Below are 26,316 nucleotides of genomic sequence, written 5' to 3'. Positions count from 1 at the left end.
GATAAGTTGGCGGTTCATTCTGCTGTGGCGACCCCAGATTAATAAAGGGACTATGGCGAGAAGAAAATGAATGAATGAATCATAATAACCTATAGTTGGGTTATATGTTGGGGTATTTAAACTGAGAATATACAATATATAGGAGTTAATCGGTGGATCATTTTAAATATTTCAGTGAATCATTTGACCAAACCGATTTATTAAAACGAATCAAACACCCTAGTCATAACTAGTTGACAGAGAAAGAGCCGAAAACTACTGCATTTCCCACAATTCATGCGCAGTGTCGACCAGTGGGTGGGCGCTGCACGCTTCGGCTTTTTCACATTCTTCTGCTCTGTTTATTCCTCAGAAGAAAGCAGTGCGAGGCGAGCACAGCAGAGTATTCACATTTACTACATTCACAATCTCCCTGCAGCAGGAGCAGTGACATGCTGGACGCTTGAATTCAACACCAAAACCACCGGAGCTCTTTGGCGGCACGATTTGTCACCGCTTGGATACAGTTTTGCGTGGAGAATAAAGATTTAACGGCAGCAAATGATTTGTATTTCAGGAGCTGTGAGCGGCAGATGAAAGCGCCGACGCCGCGGCTGCTCTCTGATCTGAAAGGAGGCGCTAAAGGAAGTGATTGATTGATTGATTGATCTGATGGCAAACTGAACTGCAACTTTTTAATCGCGTCTCTCTAAACAATTTCTGATTGATGGAGAATCACAGGCCGGGGATTATCGGAATCAAAGCCTTTCAATTGTAACACTTTATATACCGTCTGTCGCGTCTTTACAGTTTAGCGTTGTTTGGCGGAACGGACGATTTCTTTGAAGTTTGACGCGCGCACGCTTCCATCATGGGCTGCACGGTGAGCGCGGAGGACAAGGCGGCCGCAGAGAGATCAAAGATGATCGACAAAAACCTGCGGGAGGATGGAGAGAAGGCGGCGAGGGAGGTGAAGCTGCTCCTGCTCGGTAAGTCACTGCACGTCGTGTGTGTGTGTGTGTGTGTGTGTGTGTGTGTGTGTGTGTGTGTGTGTGTGTGTGTGTGTGTTATTTCCAGCAGCTTTGATATTCGTCACGCTTCCATAAAAACAACATGCCAGTACTTTGCTTCTCGTTCAGACAGAGCTGATGGATCTGTTTGCTCTGGGTGAGCTTGATGTGTTGCAGATACAGCAGCATCCGGCTGATACAGCAGTGCTTGATGTTGTTTACACAGGAGATCATATGTTTGTAATGTCAAAAACATCATATTTGAAGCATTTAGATACTGTGGTGTTGTTACCCTGTTTACTAGTTCACAGAGAAAGTCAAATTATGGTTATTGCTTGCAGGTGTACCTTATAAATGCTATCTGACTTTGCTTACATGATGGAGTATCATGCATATGACAAGCTGCATTCAAATAAAACAAAAACAAAACAAAATGCAGCTAAATGTATGGTTTATTTGGCTAACATTGGGTTACACATAGCTGGATCGGGGCTTTACTTCACACAGACGGTGAAATAATGCCTTAAGGACATGTTTTTTTGACATCATTGAAATGTCATGGTAGTATATTTTTGTCATGCTAGTACTATGGTTCAAAAATGCCTTGTTGTGTTGATAACATTGAGATAATGGTGTAGTTGCGTGATACTCAAAGCAGGGTACTTCCTATATGAAAGTACTGTGTGAGACTCCATGAAGTCTATTTTGTTTTGTTCACAGTGTATTTTATTGTTTTAATTTGATTGTTTTGTACTGTTTTTACTCTTTAAAATACTCATTGAAAAAAAAGCTGGAGTGTTACTGGGGCTTTTATGGAAATGTTTTTAAGAAATTGCATTGTGATCATTGTCAAGTTGCTCATAATAAAAGCTTAATGGTTAAAATGATTATAATTTTATAAATACACAATCGTGTCTAATTAATCAATCTTTAACCATAACTGCTATTTATTTAGAGATTTTTAGTTCTCTACTTTTTAAGAACCCTAGTAAGTTTTCCTATCTCGATAATTTTTTTTCCCCTTGTCAATTTCCTTTTTATCTATCCATCTGTCCATCCGTCCATCTGTCCATCCGTCCATTCATCCATCCATTATTTCTTTCATCAATCCATTTGTCCAATGTTTCCTTCATCCATCCTTCCATCCATCCAATATTTCCTTCATCCATTCGTCCAATGCTTCCTTCATCCATCCTTTCATCCGTCCAGTATATCCTTTATCCATTAGCCCATCCAACCAATATTTCCATCCATCTGTCCAATATTTCCTTCTTCCTTTCATCCATCAATCCGTCCAGTATTTCCTTCATCCATCTGTCCATGATTTCCTTCATCTATCTGTCTATCCATAAAATATTTTTCATTCGTCCAATATTTCCTTCATCCATCTGTCCATGCATCCAATATTTCCTTCATCCATCCGTCCAATATTTCCTTCATCCATCTGTCCAATATTTCCTTCATCCCTCAATCCATCCAATATTCCCTTCATCCATCTTTCCAGTATTTTCTTCATCCATCTGTCCATAATTTCCTTCAATCTGTCCAATATTTTCTTCCATCCATCCAATATTTCCTTCATCCATCTAATAATTCCTTCATCCATCGGTCCATCCGTCCAATATTTCCTTAATCCATCTGTCCAATATTTCCTTCATCCCTCAATCCATCCAATATTCCCTTCATCCATCTTTCCAGTATTTCCTTCATCCATCTGTCCATAATTTCCTTCAATCTGTCCAATATTTTCTTCCATCCATCCAATATTTCCTTCATCCATCTGATAATTCCTTCATCCATCGGTCCATCCGTCCAATATTTCCTACATCCATCCATCCGTCCAATATTTCCTTAATTCATCTGTTCATTCGTCCAATATTTCTTTCCATCTGTCCCATATTTTTTTCATCCATCCGTCCAATATTTCCTTCCATTTGTCCAACATATTCTTCATCCATCCTTCCAATATTTTCTCCATCCACCTATCCTACATTTCTTTCATCCATCTGCCCAATATTTCCCACATCCATCCATCCGTTCATTCATCCGTCTGTCCATCCATCCTTCTAATATTTCCTTCATCCATCTGTCCAATATTTCCTTCTTCCGTCCATCCATCCGTACAGAGATCATGCAGACTTCATAATGAATTTTTTTATGGTTTACTATAGAATGACACAATACCTCGTTGATTTTATTCACCCAAAATGTTCATTTCATCTCTCATATTCTGGAATTACGCCTTGCTCATGACTTGCATATGAAAAAACACAATTGTGATACCTCAGTGCTTCATCTACTCTATTGTACGTTATAATAAATATAAATAAGAGTTCTTAGATTTGCAAAGAGATCTTGCATACAGTCTGCCATCTATTCATCAATAATGTTTTCATGCCATTGTTTTATTCAGGTCAGTTGCAGATGTTCTCAAATGTTCTCAAATGCATTATGTAACGCTTCCACTAGCTATACTTGCATTAGCTTTACTCCCTGCTGTGTTGGAAAAAAGCAGAGTTATCAATGTTTAATTACGGAGACTGCATTGTCTGTTATGCTGCCGGTGTCATAAATAATCTCAGTTATCGTGTTTATGGCTGTTTCGCATCAGTAATACTTTGACATGGTGACGAAGAAAGGTTTGCGCATGCTGTTTGATTTTTTAGGAAGACATCCAGGATTGAAATAAACAGGAGTCTGCAGGTAGTGCGGGTTCTCCAGTAACCCTGCTGTGAGAATCAGATAAGTACAGCTCCAAACAAAAGACTTCACCATTCAATTATGCTTCATTAAAGCTGAGTGCTCCTGCTGTAACCAATCCATTTTTATTTTGCCAGGTCCACCGGTGGTAAATGGAAGCGTGCTTGATTTGGAAAGTGCATGGGGGTCCTGTACTGAATGTATGTTGTGTAGATGTGCACATGTTTAATTATTAGGGCTTTGTATAATGTCATTTGTTTTATTTTGACTTTTTGGTAGTGATGTAGATTAGTGTACACACGCATGTTGTGTTGGGACGACATAAAGGAATTGAGTTAACATATTAGTTTTTAAAAATTTAAGTGGATTGAACATAAAACAATTAAGTTGCAACAAAAAACACTCAATAATTGTGTTGTTTTAGTTTGAACAAACAGCAAACATTGTTTTTGTTTTCAGGGCAATGGCTGTTACTGATGACACTTTCCACCATATTTAGCCCAGAATGGTATGCGTTAAGCAATAGATCAATGGTCTCAAACTTTATTCCTGGAGGGTCACAGCTCTGCATTGTTTAGCTTCAACCACCTCTAGTAATAGTTACCTCCTTGTAGTCTGGAACACCTTGATTTGTTGGCTCAGCAGTGTTTGATTTGGGTTGAAGTAAAACTGCAGAGCCGCGGCCCTCCAGGAATCGAGTTTGAGACCTATGCAGTAGATGGTTAAAAAAAAAAAAAAAACAGTAAATAAATTGTTATTAGTAAATATTGTGAAAAAATAGATTGCTGACATATAGGTCAAATTGAATGTTTTCAAAGCAAAAAGCCAAGACTTAAAATGAGACTTAATTATTTGACTTGCGCAACATTAAAAAAAAAATTATTAAAGTTTTTGTTTGTATATAAACTTTCACTGATTTGTCATTTTAGTTTCATCCTCTGTAAATCGTTGTAAAAACGTATGAGAATAAAATTTTTGGGTTTAAATTACAAAACTCAACTAATTTTATTGGAAAAAAAATCCATCCATCCATCCATCCATCCATCCATCCATCCATCCATCCATCCATCCATCCATCCATCCATCCATCCATCCATCCATCCATCCATCCATCCATCCATCCATCCATCCATCCATCCATCCATCCATCCATCCATCCATCCATCCATCCATCCATCCATCCATCCATCCATCCATCCATCCATCCATCCATCCATCCATCCATCCATCCATCCATCCATCCATCCATCCATCCATCCATCCATCCATCCATCCATCCATCCATCCATCCATCCGACACCAGCTATGTATTAAATTTGACAAGTATTGTCTGGTTTTAATTGCCCTTTAAAATGCTGGGTTGTTTCAACTCAAATTTCTTTGGTTATTACAAAAGAAAAAAAATTAAACGTAAACCAATGAGTGGGTTAGATCATATTTGGATTGAATCCATTAAATTTTTAGCATAACCTTGCACTGTATTTTTTTTTAAATGTGTTTTTTTAAATCTCTGGTTCAAGCCTTGGCTGTGGCAGTTGGCATTTTTGTGTGGGGTGTGCATGTTCTCCCTTTGTTGGCGTGGGTTTCCTACGCTATAGGTGAATTAAGTAAGCTAAATTGTCTTTAGCGTAAGTGTAAATGAAAGTTTATGGGTGTTTCCCAGTGATGGGTTGCAGCAGGAAGGGCATCCGCTGTGTAAAACATATGCTGGTGAAGTTGGTGGTTCATTCTGCTGTGGCAACCCCTGATCAATAAAAGGACTAAGCTGAAAAGAATATGAATGAATGACCCTCCTAACTAACGCTTGCTCCTCCCTGAAGGACGTAAAAAAAACAGTTCACTTTAATCTGTATTTTAAATAACAATAATTAAAATAACAGACATCCTTTTGATCTTAGCACTGTATCTTTTTTAAATGTGTCAGAATCAAGGTACAGAACTTTATGTGCCATCTTTTTAATGCGGTCTGGTTAACATCATCATGAAAAGCAGGCCTGTTTGCTGCAGTATTACCAAATATATTAATTTCTAAACCTTTAGCAAGGTTTTTTAAAAAGTGTGTGAGATGATAATGGAAGTGATTTTGAGTTTTTTAAAGCATCATAGACAAATTATGAGAATCCCAGGTCATTTAATTGGCAATATCTTATATCAAAAATGGGAAAATTTTTAATGCTTTTGTTTTCATGATGACACTTTTTTTTGTGACTAAAAAGACAAATCTAAAAAACAAAACAAAATTGAATTAATTTTCTTTTCGGCTAAGTTCCTTTATTATTCTGGGGTAGCCACAGCGGAATAAATCGCCAACTACATACATATATACATATATTAGGGGTGTCAAAATTAATTGTTTCTTCGGTGCACCGCGATGCAGACGCGGACCATTCTGTATCGGTTCAGTAATAATCATAACCAGTTATTATATAGTGACGTCATTTATCTCATATGCGTTAGGGAGGGAGGGAGGAAAGCGGAAAGTATTATAGGAAAGTATTTATACGCTCCAACTACTTAAAAACTCAGATACTGTGCACAATTTCACTGCGTGTGTGTTTGCTGGACAGTCTTTCACTGACACAGCAGAAGCTCCTATTTCACTACGATTGAGACGATGAAAGTACTCCATTTCTCTCTCTCTCTCTCTCTCTCTCTCTCTCTCTCTGTGGCCCATTTAACCTGTTGGCGTGACTTCCTCTCCTTTCGGCTGTTTTACTTGGCTGTTTTACTTATCTGTGAAGAGCGTAGCACGCAAGAGCCAATCGCAGACCTTTTTGTTGAGCGTGTGACCAATCAAAGGGGTGTAAAAGAACTTGGTTGACAAGGATCAGACAGCGAGCGGGATATTCATATTTGTTTATATTATTTGCCATAAATGCTTGTGTTGTTTAAAGGCACAGTTTATATATCTGACTGTTTGTATTAAAGGACAAAAATGTATTACAAATAGTATATAAACATATTTATGCATTTTAATACAAGAATTGCTGTGCTGTGAAGAAAACATAAAACTGTGTATGTTAAGCATCGTGATGCACTAAAATATCCAATTGAACCGAATCAATGGCATGATAATCGTAACCAAACCGTGAGACCAGTGTAGGTTCACACCTCTAACATATATACATATTTATGTAAATGTGTGTGTGTGTGTGTGTGTGTATATATATATATATATGTATATATATATATGTATATATATATGTATATATGTATATATATATATATATATATATATATATATATATATATATATATATATATATATATATATATATATATATAATTACACACACACACACACATATACACACACACACCCAGGTTAAAGATGTTTACTGTAGATACATTAAAATCACAGCTCTTTTTATAGTGTAATGCTTTATGTTATGAGTTGATTTACTTTATATTACATCCAACAGCAGAGATGAATCTTAAACATGGCAAATTCTACACACACAACAGTGCTAAGCCGCAGACGGCACGTCATCACTTCCCTAGGATACTGTTTTGTGCCAAATACTGGCGTAGAATATGTAATGCAGCTTTTCTGGTCGTTTTCACAGATGTGTAAAGGCGGATCATTTTGAAAACCTTGTCTTAAAATGAGAACAATTTCATTCTTGGCTACATGGCTATTGTGTAAACGGCCTTAATCTCTGAAAGTTAGTGTCTTGGTCTGTGGCCTGATTCTGCATGCATGGGCCTCAGAGCTCAGCGGCGCGTCTGGAGCGTCTGTGTCCTCTCTGTCATGTCCTGTTAGCGGCTCAGCATGTGCTGTGATTCTGACAGCATGGGGACAGGTGGGACGGCAGCCTCTCCACAATACACTTTACCCTGCGGAGAGGGATCCAGTTCTGGGAGAAGAAGCTGCTCGGGGAATACACAAGAGCTAATCAAAGTACTGGATGAACTTAGCCTGACACCGATTCTCCCTCAGCGACTTAAACTGTGTTCGGCTTTTAAAAATATCTCCCTGTAAATAAATAACAACAATCTAGGAAAAGCACATACTGCATTATTCAACATCGCACGCTGTAAAAATATCTGCAAAGTTTTCTGTATTTTGTGATTTATTTTTGCACTTATTTATGGTTTTGAATTGCATTATGGGAGCTTGATCTTTCCTCCAAAAGCTTTTTGATGTTAAAAAAGTGACATTTATTGACATTTTTAATAGTTTAAAGTTATATATTGTACTGTTGTTGTATTTACAGGACAAACCCCTTGTAATAAACTGCCATTACATTTTCTGTTCTTCCGCAGAATTATTTCTCTCTATTTCTTATATATTATATTATTTAAAATGACTCAAATTTCAATAAAGGACACTTTGTTGAACTGTGGAGTTGAATTTTCAACATCAAAAGTCAGAGTAGAGATCAATTCAATTCAATTCAGCTTTATTTGTATAGCGCTTTTACAATGTAGATTGTGTCAAAGCAGCTTCACATAAATGGTCATAGTAACTGGAACAGTGTAGTTCAGTTTTTAGTGTTTAAGTTCAGTTCAGTTTAGTTTAGCTCAGTTCAGTGTGTTGTGAAATCATTACTGAGAGTCCAAACACTGAAGAGCAAATTCATCGATGAGTAGCTCTACCAATCCTGAACCATGAGAGGCAGTGGCGACAGCAGAGAGGGAAAAAAAAACTTCACGAATAGGAGAGTGAAGAAAAAAAAACCTTGAGAGAACCAGACTCAGTTCGGCACAACCATTTTAATTTCTCCGCTGGCCAAAAGTCTTGTACAGAGCTTCAGTCACCGTGGTGGAGGCTGAAAGATGGCCTCAGCGAAGACTCGTCTCAACATCCCATAATGCAATTCACAATCATAAATAAACAGAAAACAGTTTAGAGTAATAGGATTAGGAATGGGATTTAAGAGAAATTCACTCAAAAATGAATGTTAACTCTCCATTTACTCTGCCTCGAATGGTTCCTTTGAGTTAAAGGAAATGTTTTGAAGAATGTTGAAAGCTGGCAGCAACTGACAGTCATGGTACGAAAGTAATACTATTGAAGCTGTTAGCTTGTGTTTCCATCAACCTTGTTATATGCATTTTGGAATATTGCATGAACAGCATATCCATTTTAAAAAATGCACATAACAAACTTGAGTAGAATTTCTTCATCAGCGACTTAAACTGTTCAGCTTTTAAAAATATCTCGCTGTAAATAAATAACAACAATCTAGAAAGTGTAAAAAATATACACTAATATAGTTGAAGTCCCCCCAGTGAAGTTATTAGCCCCCCTTTGAATTTTGTCTGATAATATTTTTTCGTCTGGAGAAAGTCTTATTTGTTTTATTTAGGCTACAATGTAGTTAGAAATGTGTTGAAAAAAATCCTCGCTCCGTTAAACAGAAAATGGAAATAAATTCCTGCATGTGCATCAAAAATGTCATTTGTTTTTACTTAAACAGATCATATGAAAGCAGAAATGGGTTTGCATATCAGACAAACCACATTGTAAAAAATATGAAACGTTGTTTCGGTCATTCAGAAATCCTTCAGCCAAAGTCTGTTATCACAGTGGTTCAGTAGTCAGTACAAAAAAACAAAAATCTACATAATGTCCATTGTGGGATTGCTATACACTTACCGGCCACTTTATTAGGTACACCCTACTAGTATCGGGTTGGACCCCCTTTTGCCTTTAGAACTGCCTCAATCCTTTGTGGCATAAATTCAACAAGATACTGGAAATATTCCTCAGAGATTTTGGTCCATATTAACATGATAGCATCACACAGTTGCTGCAGATTTGTCGGCTGCACATCCATGATGCGAATCTCCCATTCCACCACATCTCAAAGGTGCTATGTTGGATTGAGATCTGGTGACTGTGAAGCCCATTTGAATACAGTGAACTCATTGTCATGTTCAAGAAACCAGTCTGAGATGATTTGCGCTTTATGACATGGTGCATTATCCTGCTGGAAGTATCCATCAGAAAATTGGTACATTGTGGTCATAAAAGGATGGACATGGTCAGCAACAATACTCAGGTAGGCTGTGGTGTTGACACAATGGTCAATTGGTATTAATGGGCTCAAAGTGTGCCAAGAAAATATCCCCCACACCATTACACCACCACCACCAGCCTGAACCGTTGATACAAGATGGATCTATGCTTTCATGTTGTTGATAACAAATTCTGACCCTACCATCTGAATGTCGCAGCACAAATCGAGACTCATCAGAGCAGGCAACGTTTTTCAAATCTTCTATTGTCCAATTTTGGTGAGCCTGTGTGAATTGTAGCCTCAGTTTCCTGTTCTTAGCTGACAGGAGTGGCACCCGGTGTGGTCTTCTGTAGCCCATCTGCCTCAAGGTTGAACGTGTTGTGGTTCAGAGATGCTCTTCTGCAGACCTCAGTTGTAACGAGTGGTTATTTGAGTTACTGTTGCTTTTCTATCAGCTGGAATCAGTCTGGCAATTCTCCTCTGCCCTCTGGCATCAACAATGCATTTGTACCCACAGAACTGACGCTCACTGGATATTTTCTCTTTTTCGGACCATTCTCTGTAAACCCTAGAGATGGTAGTATCTGAAAATCCCAGTAGATCAGCAGTTTTTGAAATGCTCAGACCAGCCCGTCTGGCACCAACAACTATGCCACATTCAAAGTCACTTAAATCAACTTTCATCTCCACTCTGATCCTTGGTTTGAACTGCCGCAGATCATCTTGACCATGTTTACATGCTAAAATGCATTGAGTTGCTGCCATGTGATTGGCTGATTAGAAACTTGCATTACTAAGCAGTTGTACAGGTGTACCTAATAAAGTGGCCGGTGAGTGTACACTGAAAATTTTCATATTAAAAAAAAAAAAAAACTACAGGCTGTGTAATTTGCCGTCAATAAACGAACTCCTGAAATTAATCGCATCTCCTTAGAAAATCTTCATCTCAGACAGACTTTTAATGATCATTTTTAACCTTGCCACCACCTCAAATCTCTGCTGTTTATGACATCAGACTCGTATCAGTTGGGTTTAATTTAAGAAGTCAGCGGGACGTTTCGATGCCAGGAATATCCTTGAGTCAAACTCTTTTTAGCTTTTATTTTTACCCTCTAGAAACATGGCCGACTAGTGTTGAATCCCCAAACACTAAAGAGTCAAGGTCACGACAGAGAGCAGGAGAAGCTGTTTATGCAAAACTTTTCAACTCCTTCCTCTTGAACAATACATCTCAGGTGCGCTTGCTCGCTGAAAACCTCAAGAAAACTCTAAAAGACACAAAGCTTTGGGGACGAGAGTGACGAGTTTAGTTTTTTTGAGATGAGAAATGCCAGCGGCGACGCTCGCATCATAACTAATGGAAGTGTGCCACAGAATGAGGGCGACTGAATGTCAGGAGGGTTCATGTGCTCAAGATACCGTCAGAGACACACACATTTTAAGAGGTTATTTTGGACTCTTTTATGCTAGAGCTTTTTACACGTTTCTGAGTGTGTAAATCCCCTGAGGAAGAGCAATTTGCTAGGGTACATGTTGTAAATGCACACTAAGGCTGAGTGACATACACTGAAAAAAAGATTCTTTGGATTTACTACATTTTTAAAGGGAAGTGGTTGCAAACTATTAATATGAGCTGAATTGATTCAAATTAAGTTGAACATTGCTACATTTTATTTGTTGGTTTAAACTGAATAAATTGTTTGCAAGCGCTTACCTTTTATAACAATTTGTAAATCTAATGAAGCATTTTTTTCAGTGTAGCTAGAGTTAAATATAAATATTTTCCAGTTGGAATTATGGTTCAAAGAAGGTACATTCATCAGAAAATTCCCAATAATTCATCAGCGTTTCTGCAAAAATAATCATCATTCATTCATTTTCTTGTCGGCTTAATCCCTTTATTAATCCGGGGTTGCCACAGCGGAACGAATCGCCAATTTATCCAGCAAGTTTTTACGCAGCGGATGCCCTTCCAGCCGCAACTTATCTCTGGGAAACATCCACACACACATTCACACTACGGACAATTTGCCTACCCAATTCACCTGGACCGCATGTCTTTGGACTGTGGGGGAAACCAGAGCACCCGGAGGAAACCCACGAGAAGGCAGGGAGAACATGCAAACTCCACACAGAAACGTCAACTGAGCCGAGGTTCGAACCAGCGACCCAGTGACCTTCTTGCTGTGAGGCGACAGCACTACCTACTGCGCCACTGCCTCGCCCCAAAAATAATCAGCACACTGGTTTTAATGCTGCATTATTTTTTTTTTCAAATACCAGATGATATTGATTTCTGAAGGGATTATGTGGAAATGAAAACTGGAGTATTGTCAGGATCAAAAACTATTCCAAGACTCATTTTCAGAGATTTTAATGTTCTTGCAGCAAGAAAACGATACAGAAGAAACACAAGAAGTTCCATTCTGGTTGCTAAAAGAGCAGTCCTTCGAGGCCAGTTTTATTTCATACAGATGAAGCATTGTCTTTAATTATTGGTCTAAAGCAGTGATTCTCAAACTTTTTTCATCAAGTACCACCTCAGAAAAAAATAGTCTCTCCAAGTACCACCAAAATGAGCAGTATTGAAATACAGTAGCACAGTAGGCCCAGTAAAGCAGCTACAACTCTGCACAGTTCAAAAACGTGGCAGATTACCTCAGAAATATAGGCTATAGGACATATTATATACATCATTTTTGATCAATTTTGAAGTGTGTGTAGCATGTACATGACATATATCATTCCTCCGCGTACCGCTAGATGTGTACCACTGGTACACCATAGTTTGAGAACCACTGGTCTAAACAGTTTGGATACTAAACTCTGTCAGCACAATACTCCTGCAACTGGCACATTCCAACCATTCGACTGATTGAATGAAAACTGAAAGCAGTGGCGCAGTTAATAGTGCTGTCACCTCACAGCAAGAAGGTTGCTGGTTCGAGCCTTGGCTTGGTCAGTTGGCGTTTCTGTGTGGAGTTTGCATGTTCTCCCTGCGTTCGCGTGGGTTTTCTCCGGGTGCTCCGGTTTCCCCCACACTCCAAAGACATGCGGTACAGATGCATAGGGTCGGCTAAATTGTCCGTAGTGTATGAGTGTGAATGAGTGTGTGTTTTTACTGCGTAAAAAACGTGCTGGATAAGTTGGCGGTTTATTAACCCCAGATTAACAAAGGGACTAAGCTGAATAAATGAATGAATGAATGAATGAATGAATGAATGAATGAATGATGAAAATTACATCATAGGAAAATAAAACATAATTTTAAAGTCGCCATGAAACTTAAGTAAAGATTATTCTCCTTCCTCCCCCCATATTGTGACATATATTCAATTAAAATTGTCCTGAAATGGGTAAAACATAAGGGCGGTGGATGATTTTGTCTTTAGGGAACCGATTGGATTGTTGGAAAATGGGCGTTGCTATATAAATTAAGGAAGATTGACGAATGGACAAAAGCTTGGCAGAAATGAGACTCACCCTGATAGCTCCGCCCTGAAGGACTGATAGCCCTGCCCTAAAAGACTGATAACCTCACTTTACATGACTGATAACCCCGCCTTAATAGACTGATAGCCCCGCCCTAAAGGACTGATTGAGATAATTATTCTATAAAATAATTTATACATTTATAATTTTTTTCTCCAGTCAAGCCGTTTCAAAAACGAAAAGAAATTTAAAAGCAACACTGTCACTGATATATCTTGCTTTTTCTGTAAAATTTCCACTGAAAGTGTAGCTCACTTATTTTGGAAATGTCCTTTTGTTCAATCCCTTTCCAGTAAAGTGTTTGGATAAATAAATCATTGATCTTGCCATGTGATTTGTCGATATACAGCAAAATCCGAACTCCTGTGCTTGTCTTATCTTTTTGATCACTGGCTGTAGCCATGGTTCAAGTCGATTGCACCTCAAACCTTCGCCCTACATGACAGATAACTCCATACTGAATGACTGATAGCCTTGCCCTCAACGACAGATAGCCCCCCCAAAGGACTGATGGCCTTACCCTATATGACAGATAGCTCCGCCCTAAAGGACTGATAGCCCCGCCCTACATGACAGAGAGCCTGGCCCTAAAGGACGGATAGCCCCGCCCTACATGACGGATAGCCCCGCCCTACATGACAGATACCCCCGCCCTAAAGGACAGATAGCCCTACCCTATGTGACAGATAGCCTCGCCCTACATGACAGATAGCCCCGCCCTAACGGACTGATAGCCCTGCCCTACATGACTGATAGCCCCGTCCTACATGACGGATACCCCCGCCCTAAAGGACAGATAGCCCTACCCTACATGACAGATAGCCTCGCCCTACATGACAGATAGCCCCGCCCTAAAGGACTGAGAGCCCCACCTTACATGACAGAAAGCCCCGCCCTTAAAGACTGATAGCCCTGCCCTAAAGCACTGATGGCAGGGATGGTAATGGTTATTGATAAATTATGAGGGCTAAATGCAAAAACACGCAATAAATATCAAGCTATACTACTATTATTGGTCACTTTATTATGATTCATTAGTTAATGTATACTTACTAGCATGAACTAACAATGAACAATACATGAACAGCATTTATTAAGCTTAGTTAAACAGTTACTAATGAAGATAAAATCCAAACTTGTGCTTGTTAATATTAATGCAGTTAATATACCAAAAATGAAAAGCTTTATTTCTATTAATTAATGTTAAAAGACATAAATAAATACTGTAATTAAACTGTATTACTTTGCTATTAACTCAAACAACCTTACTGTAAAGTGTTACCCTCATTGTTATTGTCATAAGAGACAAAATGAAAAAATTCAAAAGGCATTTGTTAAATAAAAACCATCGATCCTCATTATGTCATCACATCCCACGTATTCTAAACGCAGGACTCTGAGAGTTGAGGGCTTCGGCTTCTAAGCTGGCGTATCAGTTATTCTAAAGCTGGAAGGCGAGTGGTTTCAGTGATGCATCATCTGCTCTGTTTACATGTGGAGTGTTGAGTCATTGTGTTCTGTCTGTGTAACTTTGGCTCGTCGCGTTCAGAGAGCCAGCAGAAAGCAGAGGTCAGAGCAGAAACCGTCCAGCGCCACAGAGGCAGACAGTGATAAAACACAGAACCTTCTCCTTTTACCTTCACAGAGAGAGAGAGAGAGAGAGAGAGAGAGCAAAAAACAACTCGCCAAGGTGACACCTCACAGAAACTGGTGACAGCACCCGCACAGCCAGTCACACACTTACATTTTCAAAATATATGCACACATATACACACTCAAATGCACACATATACTCTCGCTCTCACATACACATGCATAACAATCATACATAGTCAGACATGTACACAAACATATATAGTCACACACACACATACAGAAAAAGACACTATCTGTCTGTCTGTCTACATACACCAATATATAGTCACACACACAAAAAAAACATACAAACGCATACATATTATTTATTTATATATATATATATATATATATATATATATATATATATATATATATATATATATATATATATATATATATATACACATGTATACATACACACACAGAGTTCAGAGCAAGACTGTGTCCTCCATAAACCGCCTCTGTGATTTGTGTATTAAACAAACAGACGTCTGGATCTGGGTTTCCGATTTCAGCTCTTCTCAGAGGTCTTACATCAACCTTGCCCAACTTGAAAGTGTCTGTGGATCTTTCCCAGAGTGATGTCAGATCTTCAGCTCTCAGCCAGGGATGTGATAAAGGTAGATGTTGCAGGTGGATTCAAGCTTTACTTTGAGCTTGGAGACTAGACGAAAGAGTTTTACAGCTATCCTTTGCTCTTTATTTGCTCCATGTTTCATTAAAAAGTAGTTTATATGACTTGTACATGATTTTTTTTTCCTGTGCTGTTAATTTAGTCACCTTTAGGTCATCCAAGAACGTAGGTAGGTTTTCTGTAAAATTGTAAGTTAGTTGAAACTATGGAGTTTGGTGATTCATATATATATATATATATATATATATATATATATATATATATATATATATATATATATATATATATATATATATATATATATATAAACATTAAGTATTAAAGGACAAATAATTCATTCATTCATTCAATTTCTTTTTATCGTAGTCCATTATTAATCTGTAGTTGCCACAGCAGAATGAACTGCCAACTTAACATACAAATTCCACACAGAAATGCCAACTGACCAAGCTAAGGCTTGATCCAGATAACTTTTTGCTGTGAGGCGAACGTGCTACCCACTCCGCCACCGTGCAGCCCAAAACAAATGATATTAATAAAAAATAAAATAATATTATAAATAAAAAGTAATAATATTAATTAGTAATATAATAATATTGAAAAAAATAAATACAATAATATGAAAAAATAAGAATATGTATAAAATAAAATAATATGAATACACATAATATTAAGGATAATAATAAGAAGAATATGAATAAAAAGAAATAAAATAATATTAATAAATAATAAATAAAATAATAGTATGAATAAATAATAAATAAAATAATAATATGAATAAAAAAGAAATTAAATAATAATATGAATAACAAATTAATAAAATAATATTAATTAAAAATAATAATTTTAATAAAATAAGAATAATATGAATACAAAATAATATAATAATATTAATACAAAAATAAAATAATATAATATTAATTAAAACATAAAATTATATTAATAAAAATAAAATAATAGTATTAATAAAAAATAAAATAATACAAAAATATTATTTAAACAAACATAAAATAAAAATATTAAAATAATAATAATAATCATCATAATCATCATAACAATAAAATAACAATAATATTAATAAAATAATAACATTAATAAAAAATAAAAAAAATAATAAAAAATTAAGTAGTATGAATAAAAATAAATAACATAATAATATTAATTAAATTATAATAATGATTTAGAATAAATAACATTTAACAATCAACTCTCAACAATCATTCTCTCTCTCTCTCTCTCTCTCTCTCTCTCTCTCTCTCTCTCTCTCTCTCTCTCTCTCTATGTAAAAATGTATAATATTGTTAATAATATTATAAAATGTGGGATATTTTGTACATTTCTGGAAAAATTCCATAAGTAAAGTTGGGGGAAATGTTAAAAACTTTTGTAATATTTGACTGAAGTTAAGATTCTCCTACACCTTGGATGGCCTGAGGTTGAATATATTAAGAGCATATGTTCATTTTTAGGTGAACTATTTCTTGAATGGGTCACGATTGGTCAAAAAACACTAAATATCTAAAATAGTGTTTGCCATCAATGACGTTAAGCTTGGTTTTTCAACAGAAAAGAGGTTTCAAAAGCAGGACGAGTGCAGAATGATGCAATACAGGTGGATTTTGTTGTCATCTGGTGTATTGAAGTCGGCGTTTCCTCCGTTTAGTTGTTTACGGCAGTTCTGCAATAGTTGTCGTGTGCATCATTTGGGATGTTGTGCATTTATTGATCTCGGCCTGCTGGGGCTAAAATGCTCGCAGGCGTTTACCAGCGACCCGCTGTGCTGTTTTTGTCATTATAGAGTGTAATGCATCAGCCGGTCTGCCAGTTTCTCTCACACTCATTGTCAGTCCATTTTCATTCCTGAAAAAGCTCGGAAAATAGACCCAAACCTCCTGCGGCCCTTATTATAATCCACACCTTCAAGTTGTGTATCTGTCTGTCTTTTATAAATAAGGTGGCATGATCAAGAAATACAACAGAACAACACAGGGAAAAAAGTAAACATTTTATGAATATCTTTATCAATTAAATGCTTCCTGGCTATATAAATCCTATTTATATACTGTAATATTACCCTAAATATTTAATTCATGTTGCATACTGATATAATGGCCAAGATGATGGTGGTTTTATTAAAAATAATTACAGCATGTGTTAGAAATAACAGTACATAAATAATGATGTGTTAATATTATGAACTAATGATGAGTTAATGCTTGTGCTAATCATAAACTAACTGTAACTACAACACAAGACACAAGAATTCATGTGTGAATAATGGCTACCTTTATTACCTGTTAGTACATGTTAATATATAAATTATCTTCTAAGTATAAGGTAAATGCAACCATCATGAACTCATGAGCTATTAATTATGTCATGACTTAATCACCATTAACTCCTCCTTTACTACTCATGAGCTCCTGTGTTTAAACTGTTCATGTTAATGTTGACAGTACACTTTTCTACTGCTATTCAGTGTGAACGCATGAGATGGATGTGCATAAGGAGTTCATGAGCAGTTAAGAATGGGTAAATGATGATGTGCCCCTCCAAGTAAAGTCATGATATATTTATACATTAACATATCATGAGTTCATGATGGTTAAATTAAGCGTAAATATTTTTTATTTTCTTTTTTAACTTTTATAATTGTCTTATTGTTATTTGGACTTTTTTTGTCTGTTTTAGTGTTTTTTTTTATTTGTGGGAGTGTTTTTTTTTTTTTTTTAGTCACATGCATTTAAAATCCTAATTTTTCATGGAAATATCCTGATGATGTTTTTTTTAAAAAGTTGCTTGGGCTCCATTGTATAGTTAATCTTGACTGCAGCTGGAAGTTAGCCAAAAATTGTATGTTATTATAACAATTAATTGTACAACAATATTTGTTATTGGCTGCAGCCTAATCTCTCAACTTTTATGTAATGGAGACATATTTACATATTTATTTGTTTATTTATTTATTCATTAATTTACTATATATATATATTGTAATTTGTGACATTTTCAGTTAAATACTAATTTAAAGTTGAAATATTCCTGCTTTTTTTTCTTTATTTTTTTATCCATATAAATGCAACACTATCCATAAAAATACAACACCTAATGGCATGAAATAGTCACTTTTGATCATTAATAACTTTTTAAAAACATGACATTTTTATGCATTTTTTTATTTAATCAAAAAAATTGACATAATTAGAATATTAGAATCATTTCTGAAGGATCATGCGACACTGAAGAGTGAAGAATATTGATGCTCAAAAAGTAGCTTTGTGTCACCAAAATTATGACATTTCAAAACATATTTAAATTGTAAGTAGTGATTTAAATTTGTAAAAAAATCACTATATTTACTATTACATTACCAAACTCATAAGTCTGTCACAAACATAATCACCAGGAGGCTATTATAAATATGTAATAAAATTTTGGGACAATGTAAATTATATTTTTTGACTTGATAGAAAGTAATGAGTTAAAGTTGTATTAATGCATTTTTACATTACGTTATTGCTATAGTGTTTTTTTTATTAAATAAATGCAGCCATAGGGAGGGAACAATATTATCAAATATTATCAACTCAAACCCTACTATGCATAATTAGAGTACATTTAGTAAAGTACTCCAACTTTAGTGTCCATTTATGCACTTTGTGCATCAAGTTTTGGTCTGTACAATATATCATTTTAGCATATCGATATCGCAATGTGATCATTCACAATTGTTACATTGCTAAATATGATATGTCGAGTCTTTATTATAAGTGATCATTTACATGTGTTTTTGAGGCCTGCCGATGTATAATGATTTTAAAAATATTTAGGCATATCAAATTGTACCATTTGTCTTGATTAATTTGATTGGATTATTATTATTTTCATCGTTCAATTGCTGTACCTTACAACTGTTAGAGTCGGAAAATGACAACACTGTTTGTTTCAATTGTATAATTTTGTTTACTGTATTTATCTTTGCTTGTAGATTTGTATAATATGAAGATGCACTGACCTAAGGCTGATTTATACTTCTGCGTCAAACACCGGCGTATGCTACGGCGCTGATGCATAGCCTTTCGCCGTCGCCGTCACTGACGTGCACCTCTCAAAAAATGTAACTACACGTCGCAACGACGCGTAGCGTAAGCTCTGTGATTGGTCGGCTTGGTAGCGCTGACGAGTCTGGGCGGGACCGAGAGCCGCGCGCGAGCGATTGTTTACAAGTGTGGAGTACCGTGAAGGAGCTCCGAATGGAAAGTTTTGTTTTGTGTTTACCTCAAAGTTAAAGTTGTTGAACGTTCGCCGGTTGCTGCCACAAAATGAGCGAGTTTGAGCCACTTGTACATCCCGGAAGTGTTCAGGAAAAGCAAAAAAGCTGCGAAGAAACTTGACACAAAAGAAACATTTACACCTCACTGCCAACTAGCGTTTCGGAAGTGTTAATGCAGACCGACAGAGACAGCGCGCAGAAGTATAAATGCACAGCCACGCACGTTGCATGCGCCGTGGGTTACGCCGGTCACTTGACGCAGAAGTATAAATCAGGCTTTACAGAATTATCCCAGTCAGTCTAACATTATAAATCATTTCAAAATAGACATGTTATATCCTCTGGTGGAATTGTTTTCATATCGGAATGTATGTTGCAGAATAACAAAATATCGCAAAGTTAGTTTTCAACCAATATCGTGTAGCCCTACATCACTTTTTGGGCGTTGGTGTTTCTCCATACAGATAGTGTAAGGAAGGCTTTGTAATGGCGGATGATCAGGCCTCGGGTGGAGGGTTTGAACGCGTCTCTGTAGAAGTGCTCTTTGTACAGCTCTCCTCTTTTCAAGTGCCGCTCACTGATGTAAATTGGGCTCGGGCTCTGATTAGGGCACTTGACGGGTGGCACTGGAGATCAAAGACACTGGCAGACCACGACTCTTTAGATACCACTGCTCTAAATTGGTATAATTTATCACAGTAGCGAATGCTGTCATTATGGACGCCCATCTCTGCATCTCGAGTGCATTCTTGTCTTGGAGAGGACACTATGGACATGCAATAATTATGCTTAGGAATTACATTAGAGAAAACTGTTGGTTTTTGTAAGAACGATGTGGTTTGAGTCTGGGTGCTCATACTAGTTTGCGTTTTCATGCTCTTTTGACTGTTACTTTCAGCTACAACCAAAGGCTTGTTATTTTTCAATGATAATAATAATATAACACTTTAGTATTTAAACTTGATAGAAAGGAATATTTATTTAATGAAAGAGAATTAATTTTTTTCCTAATAGTATAAGGATTTTGCAACCTAATATTTTTGTGAAAATATATTTTCCAATGATATTTTGGTCAGTTGAAAGATCAAAAGAACAGCATTTATTTAAAATATTTTTTATAAAATTCTCAATGTCTTTAATATATATTTTGATAAATTCCTGTAGGGTAAAATTGTTTATATATGAAAAAAAATCCTGTTTACAAAATCTTCTGACCTGAAAAATGTTTCAAAATTAGTTTTTTTTATTTTTTATTTTAGAGTTTATAAATGTATATTTTGGTCATTAAAAGATCAAAAGAACAGCATTTATTTGAAATATTGACTAAATGTCATTAATGTGCCTTTTGATCAATTCCTGCAGTGTAAATTAAATATATATACACACATATATATATATATATATATATATATATATATATATATATATATATATATATATATATATATATATATATATATATATATATATATATACATATATATATATATATATATATAATATGTGCAATATTCTGCAACAACAGCACTCGTACAGCCTCTTCACCCTTATGTATTACTCCACCCACATACAGTGACAGCAGATCAATAAACTCACTGTAGTTTGACAAATATTGCTGCTGTTGGACAACATAATGTACTTTTGAGGCTTTTGTAGTCAAGAGTGTAGTTGTTTAGATTGCAGCTTTGCAGTTTATTTATAAGGATAGTACCTATTCTAAATGTATAATTTTGGAGGTTCAGTGTTTCGGCGGCCATCAGCCTGTCATATAGAGTAGAGCAAAGATGGTGACCGAGACCACATAGTAAGGCCTTAGAGGAGAAAACTTAGCGTAAATTAACTTCAGCTGAACAAATCAATACAGAACAGGTAAGTGATATTCAAAGTTAGTCTCTCTCTTGTATTTTGAAGTGCTTTATTAGAAAATAAGTAGAAATACTGGGAAATTGCTGTAGACTGGTGGAATGTCATGCTGTTCAGGCTTATAATCTTAAAATGTGAGCAAAATCACCTGTTTTGTCATCGCTTTAGACATTACACTAGAGAATCATTCAATCATCTGGTGGGACACTAAGGCACTCGGCCTGTGGCCTTGAAGCCATTGCACGCCTCCCGCCAGTGACGTATTGCAATGCTACTGAAAAAACCTTCAGATCTGAAATGTGTTTCAGAAATTCTTCAGAAGAAATTTTTTCCGTTTATTAAATTTCCTAAAGGAGGTTTCATGGATTAATTGAATTAAGTTTTCTCAATTTTTAATGGAAATCATGTCAAAACACAAATGTACTGCAAAAAACAATATACTAACTGGAAATTGATAATAACATTCTAATTGTCGATTTTTACTTGAAGTTTTTTTTTTTTTGAAGGTACAGACTTTAACAATATAACATTTTAAATGCAATGAGGTTTTTGATTTATAGACTGCATATTTTTAGAAACCACAGTGTAAAAAATGCAGGGTTCCACGCAGTTCATTTAGGTTGTTCCAACACACATCCATTAAGTTAACATAACTAATTTAAGCAGATTTAACATAAAAAAAATAAGTTTCCCCCAAAATCTCCAGCGCTGTGTTGTTTTGAAGCAGATTTAACATAAAAAGAATAAGTTTCCCCCAAAATCTCCAGCGCTGTGTTGTTTTGGCTTGTTTCAGATAAGTATTGTGAACAAGCAGCAGTTATTTTGAGTGCACTGTACATTATAATGGACAGATATGATTTAAATCTTGCATTTCTACAGTCAATTTTCAACTTTAGTTAGTGAATGCAATTCTTCTTTCTCCTTTTCTGTATTCGGATAAATTTTGTATTTTATTTTATTGTACATATAAACAATGTGCATAACAGTCAATAAATTAAGCAAATAACATAGATGTAAATAAAATATAGATAGAAAGAAACCAATCAGTGGTAAGGAGTTACAGCAATGATAGTAATGTAATAATTGTAATAATGACAGTAAAAATGAAAACGAACAACAGTAATAGTAACTGAAAACAACAATTAATAATAATTACAAAAACTACTACTACTACTACAGAAATTACTAATGCTAATACTGCTGCTGCTACTACAGCCACAACGACTACTACTGCTACTGATTCTACTACATCTACTTCTACTGATACTGCTACAACAGTGTCTACTACTACAACAACGACTACTAACATAACATCTACTACTACTGCAACTACTACACCAACGACCACTACTACTACTACAACTGCTACTGCAACAACAACTATTACTTCTTCAACAACTACTACTACAATCACTACCACTACAACGACTTCTACTACTACAACAACCACAACAGCAACCTGAATAATGACAATGGTAGAAATACTTATAATTATGATAATGAAGAGATAACAGGAAGGCAAGTTTTAATAGTAATAATAATGATAACATGTGCAGTTTTAAATGCCATTTGATTGGATGGCTAATGTCCTATTATAATAATATAAAAAACATGACCTTACATTAAAATGAAAGGTTTGAAAGGGTTTACCGTATCTTTTATGAAGAAACTCTGAATGTAACAATATTTCAGATTTTCACTTATGCACATACAATACATCCAGCCCTATTACAAAACCACCAGAAATCAAAGAATGCTGCTAGAAAAGGAAAGCTTGTGCATGTTTTTCTGGTTTCTCTTAGAATATTGTACCTGCTGTCCAATCCACTGTTTGATCAACACTCACATTTTATTGAATTGACCGGCTATATTACATTTGGTTGTATTCTGTAGTGTGCAAGCAGATCCTTGGTCAAAAATGCAATCTAAAACTCCTTCCACATGGTGGGTGCTTATGATTTATGTGTAGACTTCTGATTGCATTGCACATTCGGAGTGTGTTTCGATGCATCCCAGCCAATTTCCTCTCGTACACAGTGTGCTGTTCGTCTCATCATGCAACAGTCACTAGTTTCCGTCTTTCATTTCGAGTCATGTTCTGGTTTCATCTCAAAGCAAGCCTCCTACTGAGTTTACTGTCATGCGGACAGAAAGACATTAATTATTAACACAGAATAAATACGCTGAACAAACGGGTCATGTTTGAGATCGCATTGATTTGATCATTGTGTTTTTTGTCACTTATTTGATTTTTAATGTTGGTAACAAGCTGTATTTTTAGACCTGAATATCACCTCATATCTTTGAGTTTCTTTGACTTGCGCCATTGAGGGTGTTTTTAAGTTTTTACACTATAAAAAATACACAATTTCTTCATGCAACACAAATCGATTAAGTAAATTTTATTGTTTTTGCAAATTTAGATGGATTAAACCATTTAAAAAAAACTTTAAGAATTTTCAACTCAATTTAAATAAGTAGTTTGAACAATCTATAAATAATTTTACTTTTTATATATATATTATAATATTTTTTTTTTTATATATTTAGTTGGATCCTGTTCAAATTCTCTTAGCCTTTACACAATTGTATACATGATTCAGATGATCTGCACCACAGTTCAGTGGGATGTTTGCTTGTTTGGAGAATAAATTTTGATCCCACTTTATATTAAGTGTCCCTAAATCCTATGTACTTGCATCAAAAAAAGAAATACAACGTACTTACTGTGTTTATAATGTATTTGAGAACACTTGTGGTGGTTTTGAGTTGGAATAGAGGTTGGGTTATGGACAGGTTTAGTGGTATGGGTAGGTTTAAGGGTAGGTTAAGGTGTAAGGGGTGGTCAACAGTGTATTTACAAATGTAATTACAAAAGTTATTTACAGATGTAATTACATACATGTATTTAATCAAGCATAAGTACACAGTAAATACATGTATTTACACAATAAGTACAATGTAACAAACTATTCATTCCTATGTAAGTACGTATTAGTTAAGGCCACTTAATATAAAGTGGGACCTAATTTTTTTATTAAAGTCAAATCAAGTGTAAGCACACCTTAAGAAATGCAATCGTAAACACTGAGCAGCTTAAGCAGAATGTGATTTGATATGACATAACTTCATGTCTTGGCAAGCACAAGTTTTTTTTTGTTGTGTTTAAAGGGGTCATGAATTGAGAAACCAAAATTCCCTTAATCTTTTGACCTGTAAGAACTCCTAGTACAATAAAAGATCCTGTAAGTTTCAGAATTCAAAAATTTGGTGTTCCTCTTATTTTAAAGTCAGTCTGACAAAATCAAAGGTTCTGGAATGCTCTACTCTATGATGTAATAGATTGATAAGCTCCGCCTCCTCAGACATAACTTCTGAATTCTGCTTTTTTGATGTACAACTCTTCGTAACATTACTAGCAAGTCTAAGAAAGATATACTATATATATATCTCTATAGATACTATTACTATTTACCAATAAATGCTAATCTGCAATTTTGTTTTGTATTTAAAGGGGTCATGAACTGAAAAAAACTGCCTTAATCTTTTGACCTGTAAGAACTTATGGTACTATAAAAATATTCTGCAAGTTTCAGAACTCAAAACTTTGTGGTTCCTTTAAAATCAGGTTGTATTGAAGTCAATCCGACAAAACCGACAGATTCTGGAATGCTCTATTCTATGATGTAATAGGGTGGATAAGCTCCGCCTCCTCAGATTACTTCTGAATTATGATGCTTTTTTGATGTACAAATCTTGATTATATCATAAGTGTACATCAGAGAACAGTACAAATCGATACTGAGGTAGTCCATGACCCCTTTGTAACATATTTGATTGATTTGACAGTAACAAACTAGCAAGTCAAGGAAAGCAGTATTACTGTATGTTGTTTCCTTGTCATTACAAGAGACGTTCACAATGCAATTCTGCATTGAGAGCTGATTATATCCTTGCTTGTCAGGTCTCCTATAAATGCTATAACTGTTTCCAAATAAATTCTGATCTGCAATTTTGTTTTGTATTTAAAGGAGTCATGAACTGAAAACAAACTAAATTCTCCTAATCTTTTGACCTATAAAAGCTTAAAGTACTATAAAAAGATCCTGTAAGTTTCAGAACTCAAAGTTTGTGGTTCCTCTAGAATCAGCTTATATTAGAGTCAGCCAGAGAAAACCACAGGTTCTGGAATGCTCTACGATGTAATAGAGTGGATAAGCTCCGCCCCCTAAGAGATTACTTCTGAATTATGATGCTTCTTTGATGTACAAATCTTGATTACATCATAACTGTGCATCAGAGAACAGTACAAAGCAATACTGAGGTAGTTCATGACCCCTTAAGACATTTGATTGATTTGACAGTAATAAACTAGCAAGTCAAAGAAAGGAATAGTATGTTGTTTCCTTGTTATTACTAGAGGTGTTTACAATATGATTCTCCATTGAGAGCTGGTTATATGTTTGGCGGTCGGGTCTCTATAGATGCTATTATGGGATATGAATAAATGCTAATCTGCAATTCTGTTTTGTATTTAAAGGGGTAATGAACTGAAAAAAACTAAATTCTCTTAATCTTTTGACCTATAAAAGCTTATTTTATTTTGAAAAGATCAAGAAGTTTCAGAACTCAAAACTGTGTGGTTCCTCTAGAATCAGCTTATATTAGAGTCAGCCAGTGAAAACCACAGGTTCTGGAATGCTATGATGTAATAGAGTGGATGAGCTCCGCCTCCTCTGAGATTACTTCTGAATTATGATG

The 26,316-nt window shown here is 35.6% G+C and overlaps 1 protein-coding gene across 1 annotated transcript in view; it reads left to right on the top strand.

The window, feature by feature from the left end:
- The first annotated feature begins 816 nt into the window (after positions 1 to 816).
- Positions 817 to 26,316, top strand: part of gnai2b (guanine nucleotide binding protein (G protein), alpha inhibiting activity polypeptide 2b) — a 93,004-nt gene continuing 67,504 nt past the window's right edge. The window contains 1 exon segment of the mRNA NM_199842.1: positions 817 to 968. Within this exon segment, the coding sequence (NP_956136.1) occupies positions 851 to 968 (118 nt within the window). The 5' untranslated portion in view covers positions 817 to 850.

Source organism: Danio rerio, chromosome 6, assembly GCF_049306965.1.
Source record: "Danio rerio strain Tuebingen ecotype United States chromosome 6, GRCz12tu, whole genome shotgun sequence".
NCBI classification, from domain to species: domain Eukaryota; kingdom Metazoa; phylum Chordata; class Actinopteri; order Cypriniformes; family Danionidae; genus Danio; species Danio rerio.
This window is presented reverse-complemented; position numbering and strand designations above follow the sequence as displayed.